This window comes from Blennius ocellaris (genome assembly GCF_963422515.1).
Source record: "Blennius ocellaris genome assembly, chromosome: 9".
In the NCBI taxonomy this organism is placed as follows: Eukaryota; Metazoa; Chordata; class Actinopteri; order Blenniiformes; family Blenniidae; genus Blennius; species Blennius ocellaris.
Genome location: NC_137658.1, coordinates 24,154,342 through 24,176,164, shown reverse-complemented (window position 1 = coordinate 24,176,164; position 21,823 = coordinate 24,154,342). Strand labels below are relative to the sequence as shown.

General features: G+C 43.4%; 1 protein-coding gene across 3 annotated transcripts in view; it reads right to left on the bottom strand.

Moving 5' to 3' along the window:
• The window catches only part of atp8a1 (ATPase phospholipid transporting 8A1), a 107,126-nt gene extending 87,217 nt beyond the window's left edge, over window positions 1–19,909 (bottom strand). For all 3 annotated transcript variants that reach the window (XM_080502544.1, XM_080502546.1, XM_080502545.1), the window contains exon 1: window positions 19,588–19,909. In XM_080502544.1, the coding sequence (XP_080358670.1) occupies window positions 19,588–19,636 (49 nt within the window). In that variant the 5' untranslated portion in view covers window positions 19,637–19,909. The remainder of the gene's footprint in view (window positions 1–19,587) is intronic.
• Between the last annotated feature and the right edge of the window lie 1,914 nt (window positions 19,910–21,823).

Sequence of the window (21,823 nt, the reverse complement as noted above, 5' to 3'; positions counted from 1 at the left end):
GCCATAAATCCAACTGGAATAGCTTGTTTGAGGATTTCTGAGGAATAATCCTCCCTTTGCAAAAGCGTGTCAGTCAAGGTGTGTTTAATTTACATTTATTTAAGTGCATCTCTGATCAATTGCATGATATTTAAGTTGAACTGTCGAAAGTAGAGCTGCAATCAGTTCAGTCTAAACAATGCATCGCCTCTTGAGCAATCGTCTGATGGCAACACAATGCCCAAATTAGTATCTTAGTGCAGAGAGAGGGTGCTTTCAAAAGTACAAGAGGGCTTGCCCAATGACATGTCACTGAGAATACATATTTTGCTACTACTCCACAATAAGATGCCAAGTGAGAGAAATACTTGTTCAATATTAGTACAACATTAGACTGAACCATGTCACAACCGGGGAGTAGTCCAAACACAGAAGATGAAAACACACCCATAAAATGTCCAAACTACTTTGAGGATATATTGTTGCTGGAAATGAGAGTTCAAGGCTGGAACATTTCCTGTCAACAGTGACATCCTGCTGCCCGGAGCTCACAGAACGTATCTGCAGCACTCTGGTGTCAGATAACTACAACATACAAGAGATACAAGCCATCCCAGAGCTTCATCAAACCAGATTTATGACGTAAATTATTCCGACATGTTATTCTGTTGCAAAGCATTGATGGACAGCAACAACTGGAGAAAAAAAAAATCCTTAGTTCATACTTAAACTTAACATAAGAATGGTGTAGAAAACCCATTTGTTTCACAATTACTCATTCTACTTTATTCTGACCTCATGAATAAAACAACAAGATACATTGCTTTTCTGTGTTCAGAACTGCTTCGCCTCGGGTGGATAGAATCTCTTTTCTGGAAAAGCGAGGCATGGTTCTGCTCCCACCAAGTTCAACCAAGTGGGATGGAGCTGTGTTGGCTAAATCAACTCTACCGAGGCCTGCTCAGTTCTGCATGTGGGTTGAGAATACATGGAACTCCTTTTTGTTGTCTTTTATTTCCTGGCTGTAAAGGGCCTCCTGCTCTGCCGCTACTGGCAACGCACACTGCTCAAACAAAATAAAGGAAATACTAAAATAATACATCCCAGATCTCAATTAATGAAATACTACAGTAGAAAGTCTTTACTCAAGATATTCTCGAGTGGATTGAGAACAAAATAACAATGTTAATCAAAATGATTGTTCCATGGAGGTCTGGATTTGGAATCATACTCAAAATAGAAGTGGAGAATCACAATGCAGGCTGATCCAACGTCAGTGAAAGTTCTACAAGACAAGTCACATGTCCTGGCCTGTCTCCTGGGATCTCCTCCACGCTGGGAGACACAGCAAACCTTTTTTCCACATGCTGTCTGTTTCATTTGCTAAACAACAGATGAAATTGATCAGTGTTGCTTCCTCACTAGACAGGTTGATTTCACACGAGCAGTGTATGCAAGTTCAACACAGACAGCGTTGCTGCAGCTCAGCTCCAACATAAGCGTGCATGCTCTTGCTTCTGGAGCCTGCGTGCTGCTGCATCATGTAAAAAGGCTGTCCGGGGTCGTTGCAGTGGAATCCCAAATCTGCTTACTGCAGAAGTGAATACACAAAGCATCTGGCATCTTGACAGCAACTGACTTGAAAAATGTATGCAGATGTACGTTGGTCAAGTGAATGTACAAACGTTATCAGGCAGGGGCTTTATACACATTTCTCATTTTGATAAGCTGGAATATCTAAAACATTTGCTCTAGAAAAGTAAAAAAAAGTTTTTTCTTTAAAAGACCACAAATAGAAGAAGGACCCACCTCTGTTTACAGTTTCCAAGCTCACTCATCATGAAAGTGAAAGTAAAACCATATTTTAGGAGTTAACTAAAAGAAATAAACAGCTGCACAGACTTTCAGTCATTTCAGCTTTCCACAATACGATGTGCATCTTCTCTTACACATGTATGGCAAATCATAACCTTTAATTGGATTTCAAGTAATAAAAAAACCAAAACACTATCTTTTCAGAGCATTTTGAGGGTTATAATCACCACTTTAAATGACTTTGTAAATACATTTTGAAAAATGATTAATATACCATGAACTGCAGTATGTATAATAATCAAAACCCAAATGTAGACATTTAGAGACAGTCTACATTTTTCAAATTATTTTAGTGAGTCAGAGTAGAAAATGTCACAGACGCATGACTACAGCACACACACACACACACACACACACACACACACACACACACACACACACACACACACACACACACACACACACGCGCACCAGTTACAGAACATATTTAATCATTACTTTGAGCACAACATGAAAGCTAAGTAGACACCTGACACTTTGATCAATTAATAGTTGATATATTAGATCAACTAATCTTCCATCAAACTAAAACTCCATTCGAAACAGCAGCGTCTGAAACTGCCGAAGAGGCGGACGAGACGAGGATCATTCTGTTCATGAGATGAGAACAGGAACCTGCCTGAAAACGATGGGGCTTCTAAGGTTCACATTTCCTTGTCGTCTCATTGTGATTGATATATCTAGAATAAAGCTGTTAACGCTGCCAAGCGAGGGCCACTGTAAAACTCCAATGTCAACAGTATTCCTCAGGTCTCAGGTTGCATGCATGTGATCCTGTGTGTGCTGAATGGCCTTGCACACCGTGTAGTGGTAGTAGCATTAGGGGTTGTGGAGTAAGGCCAGCGGAGTATAGCATCCAGTAGGGCTGCGCTATTAATCGCATTTTAATCGTGGTTACGATTACGGCTCCAGACGATCTCAAAATTCATAGAATTCAAGAAAAATGATTATGTCCCAAAGCCGATGAACGGGAGTCGGAGGTGGCGTGTTCCACAAGGGACTCCAAACTTTATGCTCCGTTAATCTACACTTCTCAGTACCTCTTCTTTTCTCTCTCTCTCTCTCTCCAACATGAGAGCACAGCGCCACACGCTGTTGCACCAAAATACTGCCGACCGGAAACCTACAAAATAGAGTTCTCCACTGTGGTGACCAGTTAAGGTCATAATCCACCCAGTTACTGTGGGGAACTTTATTTTGTAGAGAGGCGGGGTTTCCGAGCAAAAGTAGTTTTGTCGTTGGAGAGATGAGAGGAAAAAAAAGAGAGAAAAGAAAAGCGTTTCTGAGAAGTCTGTTCGAATGGAAAATAAAGTTTGGAGTTCCTTGCCTCCGACTCCCGTTCATCGGCTCGACACCACCATTTTATTTTATTTTGGACCAATTTATCAAAGTATTTATGTTGGGCTTATTTATTGAAGTATATCTATCTCTTATTGTATTTGATTGATTTCTTGTTTTCAGAAGATTGAGTGCAGTACAAGTTTATTTTTTACTACTACACTACAAGATATTTCCATTTATTTAACACAAGTCTTTTTTTTTTAAACATGTTCAATAAATGCCGTTCCAAATTCAAAGACATAATCGTGTAAATAATCATGATTTCAATACTGCCCAAAATAATCGTGACTGATTTCTTTCCATAATCGAGCAGCCCTGGCTTCCAGGACTACGCATGTAGTAGACGCTGATTTTGAAAATGGAAAGACGTGTCTTTCTGACGCACAGACGGAGAGTGACATGAGCGAAGGAGATCTGCCTGCTGGTAGCACCAACAAAAAACAACAAAACGCAGAGTCATGAGCTCCTGTCACCAGAGCCCTTGCGGGACATGCCCCAGTTGCAACCCACACCGCGAGTGCCAGTGGTATTTCTTCCTTGTCACGAGAAGGCAGAAGGAAACAAAGTTCAAGGCTGACGTCGTATTCAAAGTCACACTTTCACCGTTCTTCGTTTTCTTTCCTATTCTCACCTTACACCCGGCACTTTCTCGCTGCAGTTAAAGCAACCCCGAATCTTAAGTTACAGCTCTCGTTATTTTAATGATCCACTTGGCTTTGCGCAGAGAATTACTGAGGAGTGACTGCCAAACATCATCTCCTCATAGATTCTCGTCTTAGCATGTGCTCCCGGGCTAAAAATAAACCACCCTCTTTAGGCTTTTGGTCAATGGGGGAAACATGGGTTGGTTATCTTGACGCTGTTATGCAAGACGTCGGATCACCATCAGTGGCTTATTGGATTAGTGTGACGGCAAAACAGCAGCTAGACATCATAAGAGGAGATTAAAGAGTAATACCTGTATACAAAGAAAAGAATTGACGTCCTTGTTTTCTATGGAGGTTGTAAAGGAGAACTTTGTATCACAAAAAAATATTCATCTTAAATACAAACCTATTAAATGAAAAAGCCTTACAGGCATTATCTCAAGTGTCAACTTAGAAAACAGAATCACAAGCTTGAATATTGGTACACGAGACACATGTCGCTTTAATGTTGACCTAGTAGAGTTTGGGACTGAGGAGGGTGCGGCACAGTGGATGTGAACATGATAACAGCAGTCCAGTGCAAGAGTGGATGAAAGCCACTGCACCAGAGTCCATGCCACACCGTCAGGTTTCCGCCGTCCATCCCATTGTCGGTACAGCAAAAAAAAAGAAAGTATTTTCCTCAACATGCGGCCACACTTCAATGTAAAACATCTTGACTACTCACACTAATAAAGTTGTACCTCTGTCTCCATTGTCAATTCTCTCTAAGTGTTTTTCAGAATTGTCTTTTTCTGGTTGGTAGCCACACTGTGCACACTGAATGGTACTACCAGGTGAGGAAACACAATAAAGTGTACTCTCAACCACTGCAACCTTCTTCATGACACAAGGCATGCCAGAATTGCATATGCCAGAAGGTTGCAGGTTCGATTGCCAGCTCTGCCTGTCCACATGCCGAAGTGTCCTTGGGCAAGTCACTGAACCCAAAACTACCCGTGTGAATGCAGTGTGGCAGTGAGTTGGGTGGTGGTGGTCGGAGGGGCCGATGGCGCAGTTTGGCAGCATACGTAGTTTACCACCATCAGGATGATTGAAGGAATAATGCAAAGTAAAGCATCTCTGAGTCTCCTCGAAAAATATCGCAATATAAAACCCATGCATTATTATTATTATATAATGTGTGATTAGATGAACGTTCTTGCACAGTACTTAATAAGACTCTTTGTTGAGAGAATGTAATTGTTTTAACAGGCAGTTGAAGCAGCAGCTTTAACCAGCACATCAAATTAGAACAACAACAAAACAAAAAAACAATTAGAAAAAGCTCAGTTAGGGCTGAGTCTGGGTTATTGCACTTTCGCCTATTTGTTTTTAACACCACCACTTTCAAATCAACATAAACATCATATCAAATCAAATTAAAGGCGGCTCAATCTTGTTCACTTTTATTACCGACATGCAAATGAGAGTAGCCTGGCTTGGACTCTTCTATCCTAAATTAAAGGTGAATTTGCAGCCAAGAGCTCACCTGGTAACACTGGGACGACAGGTGGTAAGCAATGAGTAACAGCACTGGGTAAAGGTGAAGGAAAGGAGATTGACTCCAAGGCAAGCTGCCTCACTGAGACCGGAGTGGATGAGGATGGGGACGCTCGCTGCAACGGTGCTAAATCATCGCAAGCTTTGCTATATTGCATCTACAACACATTATTAGCTGGGTGATTTCAGGACAACGGCACAAACAAGACCTACAGTTGAAAGAACATTGATTGCACATAGCAAAGCACGTTGGGTTTCTATAAACACCTGTAATATTAGAAATCCCAGCATCAATGTCAGACACAAGCATAAACTGAATCACAATACTACACACTGGCAACTGACTTCTTCTTGCACGTTACTCCCATGTTTTCAGTGCTGAGTTTCTCACCCTAAAGAAAAAAAAAAGACATTTCCTCAACAATAATTACAGGAAATCACACACTAGGGTTTGACTGTGGTTGTACCGGTTGAAGCGGGCAGCCTACAAAATACAAAGGCCCAGAGACTGCATAATGACACGTCAATGATAATCATTTAGAAGCCAGAGATCTCTGACAAAACCAAGGAAGAAATCCTTAGTTAGTCAAGAAGCTCAATCTTTAAGTATCTTGGGCAATCAAGGAATTAATGTGTGCAACCACAAGATTGAAACAGGGGACTGCAGCACAAGGTGTGAAATAGCAGGCCATAGGGCTGGCTTGAGCTGCTGTGATTGATGCTGTGTCTCTGTGCTCTGAATGAGGCTTCGCAGCAGGAGCCAGTGCGCTGAGGTGGGCCAGGTGCTGCAATGCACCAGTTGCAGCTGGTGCTGCTTCTGCTTAACTCGGTCCAGTACCTCCTCTCTGCTGTTAGTAGCTTTGACACAGGGGACTGCTTGCAAAGTTCAAATAAACGCTGACAACAAATAATCTGTCTCATCCTGTGCATCTTATGCGGCTGTGGTTTCAAACAATGGCCATATCCAGTGATGTCTTTCTAAAGTCACCCTGTCGATTGAAAGAAAAACTGGGGCTGAAACAGTCCGGAATAGAACAGACACCTTGAATGTTTCTTTTTCCACCAAACTGCATGCACTTCTGTCATTCTCGGATTTGAGTGTGCCCTCCACATAAAGCATAGCACGACTGATCTGTGATCATACAGTAAACAAGGCACAGTGTATTACTACCAATGTGAAAACGATACGTTGTGCATTGTATAACTATGCAGGTTTAAAAATATTTAATCAATGCAACCCCACAATGAGTGTCACAGTTTTATAACCACAGTTCATCAATCCTCTCGTCGCCCTCTCTGGGGTGTGTGGCAATAAGGAGAGTAAAGAAGCTCGGGCATCCCTGCTCTTCCTCCTGCTCATCCAGGGGAACCCAGGCTGCTTACATGTGAACCGTGGCATCCAAATACGGCCACTCGCTCACACTTCAAACTAAATAGCAGTTCAAGAGGATCAGTAACATCTGCTCGAGAATCTTTGGCTGCCCTTCAGGATCCCCGTTATTGCTGAATGACCAGACCTGCAGGAAAGCCACAAGCGCAGATTCTCTTCCCTGCATTACAGTGGCTCCCATCCAGACGACCTCCGTGTCGCGCCGACTGCTGGACGAACAGTGGGAAGGCCAAGTTTGCTCCAATGGCAGTGTGACTCATAAACCACCACCCTTCTACTGTCCACTTCCATTCTGTGTGCGGCAGCAAAGTGCCCCTGCATTTCAACAATACACCATTTTAGGTTAAGTGTATATTTTTTTTTTTAAAGTGGTTTGTGTTTGTCTTCACATTTGCCTCTCAAAAGAATAGATGGCGGTGCACCTTGAGGGAGGTTCTCTCATTCAGAGTGGAGTGAGTGTGTCGGTGACAGGTGGGGTTAAATGAGGATATGTGGTGATGTAACAGGGTGAAATGTTCAACAGGTCTACTGTCGTGCTGCGTGACACAATAAAGAAAAACCGACTCGACAACTCTGTCCGTTTACTCTTTCACAGCTTCCACAACATTCTTTTTTTTTTTTTTTCCATTTCTAAAACAAGAGCTATAATCTCTTGTGCATTGTATAACTACATTTGTTTATACACCTGTGGCAAAACCCTTTAGGACTGCGATGGGGGGGGGGGGGGGGGGGGGGTCGACCCAGAGGCATACTAATCATCATTCAGATAGCTCCACTCAATGTCAGCGAGTACCAGCCCTGTCACACGGTTTTCTTTAAGCATGGAAAGTCTTGCAGTGATCTTGAAAGGTGATGTTTGAATCTGTGATGAGAATGTCATGGCGTTTTAGGAGCCCGAAAACATTGTATTTTCTTTGTTTACTTTTTGTTTTTTAAACATGGGTTTCAGAGAGGATACATTTTAAAACGCCGGCTCTGCTCTGAGGTGTGGTGGGCAAAGATGACACACAACTGTGGAAAATGATGCCATCGCCCCCTCTCCCGCCATACGCAATAATAACCACAACAACCGTAGACTACATGCTCCAGGTCGAGCTGCAGAAGCTACTCATACTCGCAGGAGGGGCAGAAGCACAGACCTTAGAGTTTTTCTGTATTGTTGGTGTATTTGGTGAGTCACAGCGCCCCTAAAGGCCTGGCATAAGTACTACATGCCCTTAGGCATCGTGCTGAGCCGTGTTCACAGTGACGTTTGGACAGAATTTCTTTTTTGGAGAACGCCGAAGAGAAGAAAGATAATTTTGGGTCGTGTGGACGGGACTTCAGTGGATCAGGCATGACCCCAAATTTGTGACTGCAGGTCCCAATGTGGATGGGGACCAATCAGTACACAGTCTTTGCCAGTGAAGAGTTGCCTTTCACAAATCCTCAGAAGCCAGCCAGCTTTTTCCCTACAGCTACTATTCTTGCACACCTGATCTACTTAAAGGCTACATGTAAAAACTTTAATTGGATTTGTGGACCAAAGTAGTGCGACAGCTAAAATGTAGTCAGCAGAGCTTGAGAACTTGAAAGGGAAACATTGTTCCAAACTCTTTTATTCCATATGGACATAATTTAACATCACAGTGAGTTAGGATCAGAAAACGACTAAATCGTGCTCAACATTCATGCACATTGCACAACCTTGCTGTAACTGGATGCAAAATGTAAGTATTCCAAGAGGCCACCAGGTCAATGCCACAATTCAAAATGCTTTTAGTGTAAGAGGTGGAGAAAATCTTTAAAATAACTGTTCTCCAGCTTGCCCTGCAATTGGTCGCAGTATAGCCAGTTCATTTCCTTAGTTTGTGCCACTCTAGATAATGTACTGTGCCACAGATGTTTCAGTGGGAACTGCTCTTAATAATCCCAAGTGGACAATGTGCATTTCCTCGGCACTAATTTCATTAACCACAGACATGTCACAGCTCAGCTACCCTGGCATCATAAAAGATGGCTGGAATGGGAAACTGGGCGGCTGCAACCAGTGGGTGCAATCGTTAATCTGCGTTGCATTAGACTTCATACCAGCACCTTTCATCTATTAATCGAACCACCACACAGGTCAGCCATACAAAAACAATACAAAGAGGTGTGGAAATAGAGGAGGAAAAAGAGTGACAAGAAGCCAAATAAAGCTCAGTAGGAGTGCAGAGCAGTGGCACGGAGCTCTGGAGGGGAAGCCTCAAGAGGAAGGATCAATGCCACCAAGTGTCGTAATGAGTTTGGAAGCAGGCCAGATGTCAGGATTATTGCTAGTGTCAGCCAACAGACAGACGGGTGGAACAATAGCCAGAAGGAGCCATGTATTTTAGACATGGTGCCCACTGGGGGGGAAAAAAGTGGTCCTTGGAAAAGCATGGCCAAGACATGCCAGTCTTCCCCTGTCGGCCTCAGAATTGTGTCCAGGAAGAGAGAAACAAAGAGACCCCCCCTCCCAAAAAAAATAAAATAAAAACCTTTCTCCAGATGGACGATTGCATGTCGGAACAATGCTAGTGTACACAAACAGGTTCAAGATGAATGCAACTTCTCCCAGATTGATCATGTCTTGGGTGGTAATGTCGGCACTCAGGTCAGGGTGAGAAATGATTGCAGCCATGACCGTCACTGCCAGCAAAATTAAATTAATCTATTAGGGTGCAATGACAGGAGCGCTAATGACCCGATAGTCAAGCACATTATCAAGCACCACATCTCAGCGACAGGGTTAAACATCACAAAAAAACATCTGGCCATACAGAGCTTATTGCATTTAGAAGTACGTTACAGAAAAATTCCCAATGGAATATTTTGGCAATAACCTAACAAATAACCACCATTGTCCAAATGTATATTAGAAGTAATTCTACCTCATCAACGCTTTTCCTGAAATAAAGCTTCATAACACAAGTCATAAAAGAAATCATGTCACATGCTGTCTCTATCTTAAAACTACTTTTGGTCAGCACCTACTGTGACTTTGATTGCACAGAGAGGATTCAAGTGGATCCATGACTAATTCTTCAGAGGGCCCCATCAGTCAATTCCCAAGCGTCCAATAAAAATCTAGTAAATCAAAAGGTAAAAAGCCGTTTGTTCTTTCAGAAATAGGTCCAAGCAGCATCCGGTCTGACTCTTGAGGTACAGCACAGGCACTAATGAGCCTGAGACTTGTAGGCTGGTCAATAAAGTGTAGATGAGCCAGCACGTGACCTGGCCAAATCCCTGCTCCCACACGATTTAGTCAATGATGCCAGGATAGGTGGGGGCAGGCAGCTCGGGGCTACTGACATTGATCTAACACGAGCAAACGAATTGCTGCCAAACCACAGTCCAGAAGCTTTGTGAAGAAAAACTGCAGCCACTTGCTCCACGGAACAGAAAATACAGAAGAGCTCTAGAGGCAGTTTGCATGCAAAGCTAATCATGTAAACAAGTAAAAAGGAAGCCGTCCACCTCAAGAAGTTACAATTCCTAACTTCCTGATGTTGTGGTCTCAGAAACCAGTGAACATTTCTATCTGCTCTTGGCCACCAAAGAACGATTGCTAAATGGGTTTTTTCATATTTTAGATGAATATTTCAGTCGACAGAGCAGCCACTATTCATGGGAATCATCATCATAGAGCAGAAAGCCTCCTCCTCATCTCTGACCATTTGTGAATGGGAAGAAGGGCTGGAGGGAAATATATATCTCATCAACCTAAGCAACGGCAATATTTATAAGGCGCTTATCAGATCACAATGCTGTAACCAGCACTCACAACAACAACAGGGCAGCTGCAGATTTAATCCCCCCCCCCGCCCCCCACCCCATTTGGCTCCGTCTGGCTCCTCATAGGCTCAGGCGGACTACAGTGGGACAGACAGTCCAGGGACAACACAGCAGCTGGGGCTCGCAGTGACATCACGGAGCTTAGCTCAGCCACATTCGTCCTGGGAGAGAGAGACCTTCCCACTGTGGGCAACTTTATGAATGATAAGAAGGAAGGGTATATGTTGTGCAATTCGATCGTCTGTAAACAGGAAGTAGACCTTGTGAATGTCAGTCACCCGCAAATATAGCTGCGATGGACATGCTTTCATTGAAATGTATCTTAAAGAGATGTGACCTGAATCTAAATGTCATGAGAATGCCAATGTTTGTTTTTCCCTCTTTCTTCCTCAATATGGCAACTTGTGTTGCAATCTCTGGACAATAAAACGATAATGTTTCAGCATTATACACAGGGCAGCAGAAAACACCATGACTACAGTGCAGTGAGTGTGGGACAATGAGAGAAAACTGCATTAAAAAGTGTTTTTAAATGAAAAAAAACAAAGCGTCATTTGTCTTTTTTGCAAGAAAACGCATTCAAAGAATGGCATCATTTCGTGGTGCACGTCAATTCAGTTTTGTAGCTGCAAGAACAAGCAAATGCAATTGCATCTAGCAAATTGTTGACTACTTCAGCTGTGTGACAATGACAACGTCGTCTCTTGTCTGGCAGGTTTTGAAAGGGGCCGTCCACACGAGCGTGCCGGTTAACCAAAACGAGCTGTTTTTGGCCTGTCATCCACACGAGGTGGTGTTTTAGAAGCACAAAAACATTTTTTTTTTTTTTTTGATACGGGTCCCAGAATGGGGAAATTATAAAACCCTGGCTCGTGCCGTTCACACCCCAAGGTCTGGAATGCAAAGATGATCATCTGTGATTAAAAAAAAGATAACGAAATCTCCCCCCTCTCCCACCACCGCAGTCCACAATGTCACCAAATAACCACAACAATCAGGGACGACAAGCTCCGGAGGAGCTGCAGAAGCTACATGATGCTAGCAGCAGGAGGAGCCGGGCCACAGACGTATAGAACTCAGAGTTATATAGAAGTTTATTAGCAGGAATCTACTTCTAAATGTCTATGTGCTCCGTCTTCTTCTGCATTTTTGGTGTGGTTGGTAAGTCCCAGCGCCCCTAAAGGCCTGGCATGTGTACTACACGCCCTGAAGCCTCGTGTTGATCCATGTTTAGATGTGGACAGAAATTTTTGGGAGAACCTCCGGATGGTTTTGCCTCGTGGGGATGTGGCCTAAGATTCCTTCTGAGGGATGTTTATTCAAAACAATACAACAGCATTAGTATGTGTAAACTTTAAAGGAACGAAGCATGTTATTGCGTGGTCAAATATGAATGCTATTGTAAAATTAATTAAACAAACACTTTACAATAAATTAAATGTTAAAAATCTACTAGTGGCAATAGTGTTTTTTTTATTTGGAAGATGTTCTGTTTGGTCTAAATAAATAAATAAATAAATAATTCAGTCTTACCACATGAGCTCAAGAGATTTTGTTGCGCATACTAAAACAGCAAGTAATCCATAATAAAGCTCAAGACTGAGATTTAAAATGAGGGCAAAACACTGGGGGTCAGCAATTTCTGCCACGTTCTCTAAAAATAGCTGCAGTGTCCAAATGACTGCGCAATGACAATTAATCCATGCCAGCGTTTAAGTGATGTTATCAGACTTGATGCAACGGTAAAAGCAGTCAAAAACCACCACCTGCGTCATACATGGAAACATCGTAAGTGGCACATGTGAAAAACACACGCATGCCCCCGAGCCTGGGAGAGGAACCAACAATGTGGAAGCTATTCTCGTCTGTTATTGATTCCAGCCCCGGTCTTCAAATTGGACCATCTATTTATGTCAGCTATCATACTGCTTTTATTGCAAGGGCCTGAAAATGAGGACTTCATGTCTTGTCAACACATCCATCACCAGATAATGACCAATATACGTCAAGCATTATAGGATCACAACTACTATGTCGACTAAACTAAAATATGTACTGCAACTTCATTGACTTGGACGCATCTGGTGTATTTTATAAAATTATGCGTCTTTGAAGAACTGGTCAACGATCTGTAGATGTGGCACCGTGGCCTCGTAGAACAAAAACTTTCCCGAGACAGGATCTGTGTCATAAAATGCTCCAGCACTTGGGGGGGGGGGGGGGGGGTCAAGGACAGCAGCAGTTTCTTCTTCTCAATCATTGATGGTGTGATCATTCCTGTGGCGTGCCTGCCGACACCTCTCCGTCTGACCTCATCACCCCGCTGTGACACCGTCACATGCGTTTTCCTGCTCTTCCAGATTGTTGTGCGTCACAGCACACAAAGACAACACGGCATGAAATTACTGATCATCAAGAAATATGAAAAGTTGAAGACTTCTGTGGCAGAGAGGTGAGGCAGGTACCAATTACCTCTCTGGCTGTAAAGGAGGAGCCGTCCGGACACGAGGGTTGACAGGCAGAGGACAGTGCAGCCGTGCACTGTGTGTTTGGTGATTTGGGTGATTCAAGAATAAAAGAATGGTGAACTGGCGATCAGACTCCATGCAGCTGTGTGTGAACCAGCGGGTGGCAGGCACGTCTGCCACAACTTCTTATGAAGCATCCTAATATATATTTGTTACATAAATCAGAGGAAGCAAGAAGTGACTTGGTGTCCATCTGATTTCTAAATTAAAGCGTATGAAGGGTTTATCTCCCTACAAAGACCAATTTGTAGTGCTGCCTATCAGAGATTCATAAATAAGATCCAGTCAGTTCAGCACTGCTGAGGATCATTATCTAACCTGAAGATCAGAGGATCTAATCAATTCCAACGGACAGTTCAGGGGCTCGGTCAACCACTCACAATAAGCCACATGTGTCAGCTTCTTCATCTACAAGAGTAATCTTGCAGTTGGATAAACTACTGTACAAGTAGTTTAGCATTAGATCAAATTCTGTTTACTTGATCGCTCACATTTGTATGTTTTCATACATTAATGGAAACAGATGCCAGAACAATGCGCTCGCCCTCCATTTGAGGTCAGTGTCTTGCCTAACGACGTCAATGACCAAACCTTTAACTTTGTTGACCAGCTCTACCACCTGAGCCACAGCTGCCCCCTACCACAAATATCTTTTTTTTATCCCCCTAGAACAGGGGTCTACAACCCACCGCTCTTTCCTCCCTCTGCAGTGGCTCCTTGTGCCTTGCTCCCACTGCAGCACATCCCTGAGCACGGCGATACAGTAGGGCAAAGCGCACCCAGACCAACTATGTTGCGCGATCCAACTACGGAGAACACGGTCAAATTCAGGCAGGGTTGTGAACGACGTGAACGTGGAAGTTGCAGCCACAGCTCACGGCAGCTGTGAGCTTCCTTTATCTCTGATAGCGGAAAACGTTCTCAATCCGAACTGCAGCATCCATCTCCCGCTGGATCTGCTCCTCCTCTCCTCCTCCTCCTCCTCTCCTGTTACTGAGAGGAGCGTCTGAACCTCGTCAGAAGACCGTGGTGCTGTGGAGCGCCGGTGTTCCAATAAAACCAGTCAACAAAACAACCAGTGTGTGCAAAGCGTCGTACGTGAACAATAAGGGGAGTGCTTATTGCAGATGAGATATTTTAATATTGCGGACTTATTGAGAGCGACGAGTGGACGAACGACAATTCATGCTCACTGCCACAGAGAGCGGCAATTATTCACTTAACAATGAATAATCTTGATTGACATTGAAAGCTGCACCACTCACACTGTTTCTAAAAACCCTGATCTCCGATTTATAGCGACAGAATTTGTAGGACAACTCGTCCATGGACAGCACCCTCAGAGGACAACTCGTCCATGGACAGCACCCTCAGAGGACAACTCGTCCATGGATGAGATTTTAGAATTGTTGGGAGAAGATAAATCCTGTACAATAGATATTTTATATACGTTTCATAGACCGAGTATATGTCCATATATATTTAGTATAGCATCCTATAGCTTTGTTTCTCGCAATGAAGGGTCTTCTTTGCGCACCCCCCCCTCCGCCCACCCAAAACTTCGGCACTGCCATGTGTTGCGCATGCATGTTCCAGCTCGCTAATGACTGTATCAGTCATATCTTAATCAGGTTTATCATGCAACGTTGCTACTGCATGAGCCTCGCAGCTGAAAACTGTATTTGTGAAGATTGCATCTGAGCCGGTGTACGGTGCACCCCTGCTGAGTTTGTGCTCTGGGCAGCTGCCAAAAAATACTTCATATCTTATATTTTTTGTGTCAAATACAATTAATAATCCTTCCAAATGTGTCAAATATACTTTGAAATCCAATTCTTCAAATCAATAATGCAAAAAAAAAAAAAAAACAACAAAAAAACAAATAGTTGTGGACGAGTTGTCGGAAATCCCCTGGACAAGCTGTCTGTTCACCAGCGAGGGGGGAGGGGCGGGTTGGTGCAGCTCCAATGTGTTCTGTTCAGTGGGAAACGGGTCCAAATGGCTCTTTGAGTGTTGAAGATTGCCAACCCCTGCCCTAGGACCTACATACTGAGGTCAGTTTAACAAATAATGCAAGATAAACGTGTGTGTGTGTGTGTTGTGTGTGTTGTGTGTGTGCGTGCACGCGCATCTCCAGCCGTTGAACTGAAGCCGCTTCGCCTTCGCATCTGTCTCTACGGAGGACACGTGCACACGAGCGTTTTCACATTTCCCCTCATCATACTGACCTGCCACATCCAATTTGCCTTGCAGACAGGGGGGGGGGGGGAATCGTTGAGGTGAGGCAAATTGAATATCTGAAGAAGCACATATTAGACTGGCTGCCGGTTAGTGATGAAGGGAGAACATGAAGTGGAAAATAGTGGAGTGGAGATGTCCCACGCCGGCGCACAGAGTATAGAGGCCCGAGGGGACTTGATATGACACACCAGCGGGCCTAGACAGGGGATTTAGTGATGTGTTGGGCTTTTGTGCCACATTATTATCAGGCAGTGATCCGCCAGGCACATGGGCAGCTCTCGATCTCTTCAGAAGGGAGCAGTCTATCTCCCTCCAGTCTCCCCGTCTGTGCTGATCCCGCTATTCAGGCTGGTTTAGCTGGTGTTATTGAAATGCTACAGGGGAAACGGCCTTCCTCACTTATGGCTGGGAAGGGAAAAAAACCTTGAGAATAACAGAAAGGTAGCAATATTAAAAGTCTACTCTGTGACTCTTTAAACTAGCTTACAGACAATCAGGGCTTAAAACATGAGAATGAGACGACTGAAAAGGCAAGACTTTAGTTTGATTTGTCTCTTCAGAACAGAATTGCCTGCCCATCTCTTTTTTCAAAGTCAATTGTGAGGGGAGATTGAGCTTATCAGCAGATAAGCAAACAAGCTAAAATGCCAAACAGGATGCTTATAGCCATCAGTCTGGCCTTAATGCGTGTGATCATCTGGTCAATCACGCTCCCATCGAGACGGTCTGGAATGTATTTGACGTCACCTCGGCATCGTGAGAATCTGAAGAGTTCACGTCAAAAAGGCGCATGCCTGTCAACCGCAGAATTGCACATTCACGGCGCCGATAGCCGCTGATGTCACCTGAGTCCCAAGTGTCCCAGATAAGATGATTTTGGCAGCACGTTTAGCGCCGGCCTGCCAGTGATGATGGGATGTTTCCGCAGCACGGTGGAGGAGTGTGACAAGGAGTGGGGCGGCACGTGGTGGCCAAGTCTGGGGAGTGTGCAGCGTGGAGAGCTGATGGACAGGCCGCTGATGGATTAGGTGGTAAGCCTGGCAGAGGGTTGCCCTTTCTAGATGGAAGCCTGCCTGATGTACTGTGGTGATTAAAATATAAAACTGAAGGGTGGGGGCTTAATCTCCCATGTAAACAGCCAAAAGGAAACATGCAGAACAGATGCATGATTGAGGAAAAAATACTAAAGACATGGAGAAAGGAAAGTAGTTGAGGCTGGAGCAGAACAGTAGTATAGGTCATCAACGGTGTGGGAGCCCAGGAGGTGAATCCACCTTTAACAAAGATGTACGAGAAGCAAGCATGGAACTGTCATTTTCCACGAATCACGGGGATAAAAGTGCACACTTACAGTATCAGCGCTGAGAGAAGTGAAAACCTAAACTGTTTGCCCTCTGTCGCTGAAAAAGGTTGTGTGAGGGTGACAGCAGGAGCTACTGCATAATTCATACGTTCAATCTTGTGACTGCAGCAGCCGCATTGATCAACAACTGTATGAAGAACCTATATTAGTATTAAATTATTAAGGGATGCGCCAGTATGAAGCACAAAACAGCGCAGTATCTGTTGCAGAGTGCCGGGCGACAAAAAAAAGCTTTGCATTTACAACATGCGGATCACCTTTCAACCAGAGCATCGACATCTGCAGCGGACCACAATCATTCCTTCAAACAAGCAATTACCAAAAGAGACATCTGGGTGGGACAGAACCTTCACAGAAACCTTGCTCAGCAAAAAGAAGAAAAATAGGGGGGGGTTAATCAGTATGAATGTCACTTCCATAATTATGGAAAATCTTTAATAATCACTAGGGATGGAGCGATCCATGTTTTTGTTTTTTACTTCCGATCTGATCCCGATACCTGAATGTGGATACCTGCCAATACCATTCCAATACGCAAGTTCTGTTTGCTTTAATATGATCATTATTGTTGGTTTTATATGAGACTGTAATAAACTGCTCTCTACAGGCCAGTATGAAATGTGCAAATGTACATGTGTTCTCTCAAAGGACTACTTGAGGTTAGTATCAGGACAGAAAAGTTAGTATCAGGACAGTTAGTATCCTGACTGTTAGTATCAGGACAGTTAATATCAGGACAGTTAGTATCCTGACAGTTAGTATCCTGACAGTTAGTATCAGGACAGAAAAGGAAGCAGTACACAGTACAAGCGGCAATGTTTAGCGTGGAGTAGGACGCAGCTTCACGGAGGTGTGAATCGCATGCGACAGCGTAGAGGAGCTGCTTTTCATCGTTTTGATGCTGTGGTCAGCGCTGTTCTCCTCGGCGAGCTGGGGTTTTCAAAACGGGGACATCTGGCTGCAGAGCGTCCGCCTCGCTGTACGAGGGCTTTGCAAACATCCACAGTGATGTGTTGCTTTGTGGTGTTTCCAGCCAGCGAGCAGAGCAGCCGGCAGGGAAACACTTATGGCGTCATTTCGGCAACAGGAAAGCACCGATGAGGCTTCGCAGATCGGAAATCTCTGCAGGTTAGATTGGACATTTCCTACCCTTTAATTATGTTTGCATCCTGGATCGGATCCACCCCTAGTAATCACCCATATTATCAATATTGTTAGCTTATCTTTGAAAAGGTAAAGGTCACTGCCTTTATTTAAAATGTTTGGGTTTAGTTTTTTTTAGCTGCTATAGTGCTCCAATGTAAACATTGTTCGCTCAAACAACAATTCATATTAAAAGATCCAGGTCTAAAATGGCTGGACAGTGGGTTTTTTTAATATTGAGGCAGCTTGAACATTTGGACTGCAGAGATGCCTCATGTAAGAGTATGGTCAAGATGCTTAAATGCCATAACTTCCAAAACATGCATCACAACTTTTCGACTGTGTACATGTGATGTACACAGTCGAAACATCTATATAATGTAAATCTTCAAGTTTTTTATGAAATGAAGACAGCTGCTCCACTCGTCACAAACAAAGACATTTCAGTAATGAAAATATATTCACAATTGAAAACATAAAAGATATGCTGCATTGTAATTAAAAAAAAACAAAAACAAATGAATACTGTGGTATGTCAAGGACATTTGTGTAATTAAGGCCTGTATGGATCAGGAATTATAAAGCAGTTATAGTTCAAACTGAAGGCATTACTTTTGGTTGTGGTTTGCATGAGCTTGAATCTGATGTGTGAACCAATGATGCAAAGTTTTATTTCGTTAAATTTAAGAGACCAGGCTCCTCAGTTTAACAGGAAACTATGTACTTCAACGCAACACCTCAACGGGGACATTAGCTTAGACATCATTGAAATTATACCACAACAGCACTGTTACATTCACTGTGACAAAAAGGTAGGAACCGCTGCAGATGCCAAACATAATTGGGATGTCTTATTGGTCCCTGCAGATGAAATCTGCTCAGGGGGCCTAAGAGGTCGGAGGTCAGGGTGATAGCGGCAAAGCAGTGAGTGTTTCACAAAGACACGCTGCAGGACTGTGTGCACATGCAGCCATTGCTATATTCATCTGTATGTAATAAGTGGCAGACAATCTCACAGACAAACAAACACGCCTTAAAAAAACGACATTTATTAAAGCTACAGTTCAATCTGAAAGCAAACAGACTCCCTTATGAGCATTCACATCATGCAAAGCATTCGTGTCTGCATCTTGGTTCGGGGAGGCAGTGGAAAGTTACTGGTGCAGTGAAGGGGTAGGGGGGTCCCGGACACGTTACAATGGCTGTATTATTAGACCCACACTGTTATGGATGCCAGGAGCCTGACACTGGCCGTCATTGCTTGAACAGTCATGGCTTCTGCCACTAAGCTGGAACTTGCCTTGCTCCCTGATATGATGGCATGTTTAAAAGGAGGAGGGGGGGGGGGGGGGGTGTGATGGGTGCAGGGGTAGCCGGGTGAGGTGCACCCCGTGTCGGGTTCCTCTGTAAACTGACAGCCCTTTTTTTTTTTTTTTTTTTTTTTGTTTGACTGTAGGTGTGGAGATGACAGCAGACGGATCCCGTGCTTTTTTTTTTTGTTTGTTTTTTAAGCTCACTCCCACTGCAAAACAAGGAAATCTTAATGGAGACTCCTTGAGAAAACTTTGCAGGCCGCCGGGGCTCCGTCACGTCCCGCCGGACCGGGCGACGGACAACACGGCTTTAGCTAGCAACTTCCAGAGCCGCCGGTCGGCCTTCCTGCATTAACGAACAAACGTGTGTGCGTGTGTGGTTTTGCAAAAAAAACCATTAAGACGGGATAACAATCATTGTACATACCCTCCGACCGGGTACGAAGGTCTGACATGGTTCTCTGGACGGGCGGCATCCCTCCACTGCAGAGCCGGGCAACGGCACCTGTCAAGCGGCCGCTGCTGGTTGGCTGTGCTCCCTGTGGCCGCTGCTTCCGCCGCTTCTCCTCCGCCGTCACACGATTCACACGAAACGGCTGAAATTCAGCGGAGGAGCGTCTCTCGCGCAGACCGTACCGCCGCCCGTTCGCTACGAATGACAGGCAAGGACGAGGGGCGACCAACTTTCATGTCCCGGTGGTGACTGGACCATGCTCATGAGCACCGGCGCCTCGCGGAACCCCCCAGCATCCCCGGTACGCGGCGGATCGGAGCCGACAGTCGCGCGCGGCGAGGCGGGAGGAGCTGATACGGACTTACCATAAACTGAAGAGAGTGGGGGGGGGGCAATGCCGCTACACATTATGGACCGTACCACCTGCAGCCGCAGCGGGTGGGTCCGCGCAGCAAAATAGATTAATGTTTAACACGATTTTTTTACTGAAAGATGCCGCAGTTATGATATTGTTCATTCGCAGTGTAAATAGAAAAGTGTTGTATTTTGTTATCATTTTGTATATCGTTTTAAAAATTTTGATTTTCGGACAAAACTCCCAGTAAATTGTTGTTGACTGTGCCCGCCTCCCCCCTCTGCGGTTGCTGCTGTTTACAGGTTGGGAGTTGGCCTATTACAATTTAATCGTGTTTTTGCATAAACTGTAAAAAAATATATATTTGTAAACTATTATTGTGATCTCAATCCCTAAACTAGCTAAAACCGTATCCTAAAATGACTGCGATACAACCGCAGTTTCTTTATGAAAGCAATATGTCCAAAAATGTGTTTTTTCAAAACACGCACATTTATTTCTCTATAGATAAGATTCATAACCGTCAGTTTATGCTTTTTTTTCAAGTCTTTATTTAGTTTCGTTCATATATAAACAGCAGGAGGAATAACCATCGATTTTTACCTATTAATGTAAATCATAAGAGTGCAGGAACAAGCAATATTGCATTATTTAGGACTGTATTGCATCGATGCACAGATAGATAGATAGATAGATAGATAGATAGATAGATAGATAGATAGATAGATAGATAGATAGATAGATAGATAGATAGATAGATAGATAGATAATGCTTTATTGTCATCTAATACATACACCCATAGTTGCGTACACATTTTTCGCGCAAGGCTAAAAAAAACTAGGCTTATAAAGTGTCTAAAAAAACAGGAACAATAAAAGTATAAATACATACATTATTTAGACTACATTGCCAAAATGTCATTTAAAAATCAGACAGAAATAAAAATATCTATTTATTTATTTGTTTGTTTGTTTGTTTATTATTTGTTGTTGTTTATCTGTAAGTGGTTCACACAATGAAAACATGTCAAATCCACATTAGATGTTATTTTTGTTGTAAATAATCTAAGGAATATAATCTATTAATACCACTTCATGCTTCGCTGGGATGAAACAATTGCATAGCAGCTGTCAAAGTCAGTCTTTTTTTTTAAATGTGATGTGTTACTCAATTAAGTCTCTTCATGAATTAAACATTGTCAGCTTATATATGTGCCTTTGTTGAGTGGCCTTTCTTTATCTTCCTTTATTTACTCTAGAGACTCAGCTGAAGGGGATTAAACCTCGACTGTAGCCTAAATTTATTATATTTGAACGTTTCATTTGTTTCTGTGACACCGAACTGGCTGTAGGTGTAGATGTTTTCATAGTTAACTGTCTCTTTGTTAATCCTGTGTCCAATGTTAGCTGCAACCCTAACTTGATAGACTGATAAAGAAGATTAATGGATATTACATTCATTTTGTGGGATCCTTGTGTGTGTGGGTTTTTTTTTAAATCTCATTTAAACATTTTGCAAACCAGGAACAGCAACTTCTGAGAAGCGATAATACAAATTTCATTGAGAGAGAGAGAAATCCACAGGTAATAACTGCCAATGGCTTCAGAAGACTCTTCCTTGCATCTTGACTCTTGAGCGTCACAAATATGACCTCCTGTGATGAGTCGTGGGCTTTTAAGTCATTGTACCATGATTTTCTGCCCAAAGCAAAACAACAAATGAAGGAAATCAATACCAATGCATTGATAGATCAAATGGACACCGTGTTTATGTTGAAAACTATTGCAATATGGTCAGCCTATCCAGCAGAAACCTACAAGTGTCAAAAGGTTTTGCAGCAATAGCCCCCCACA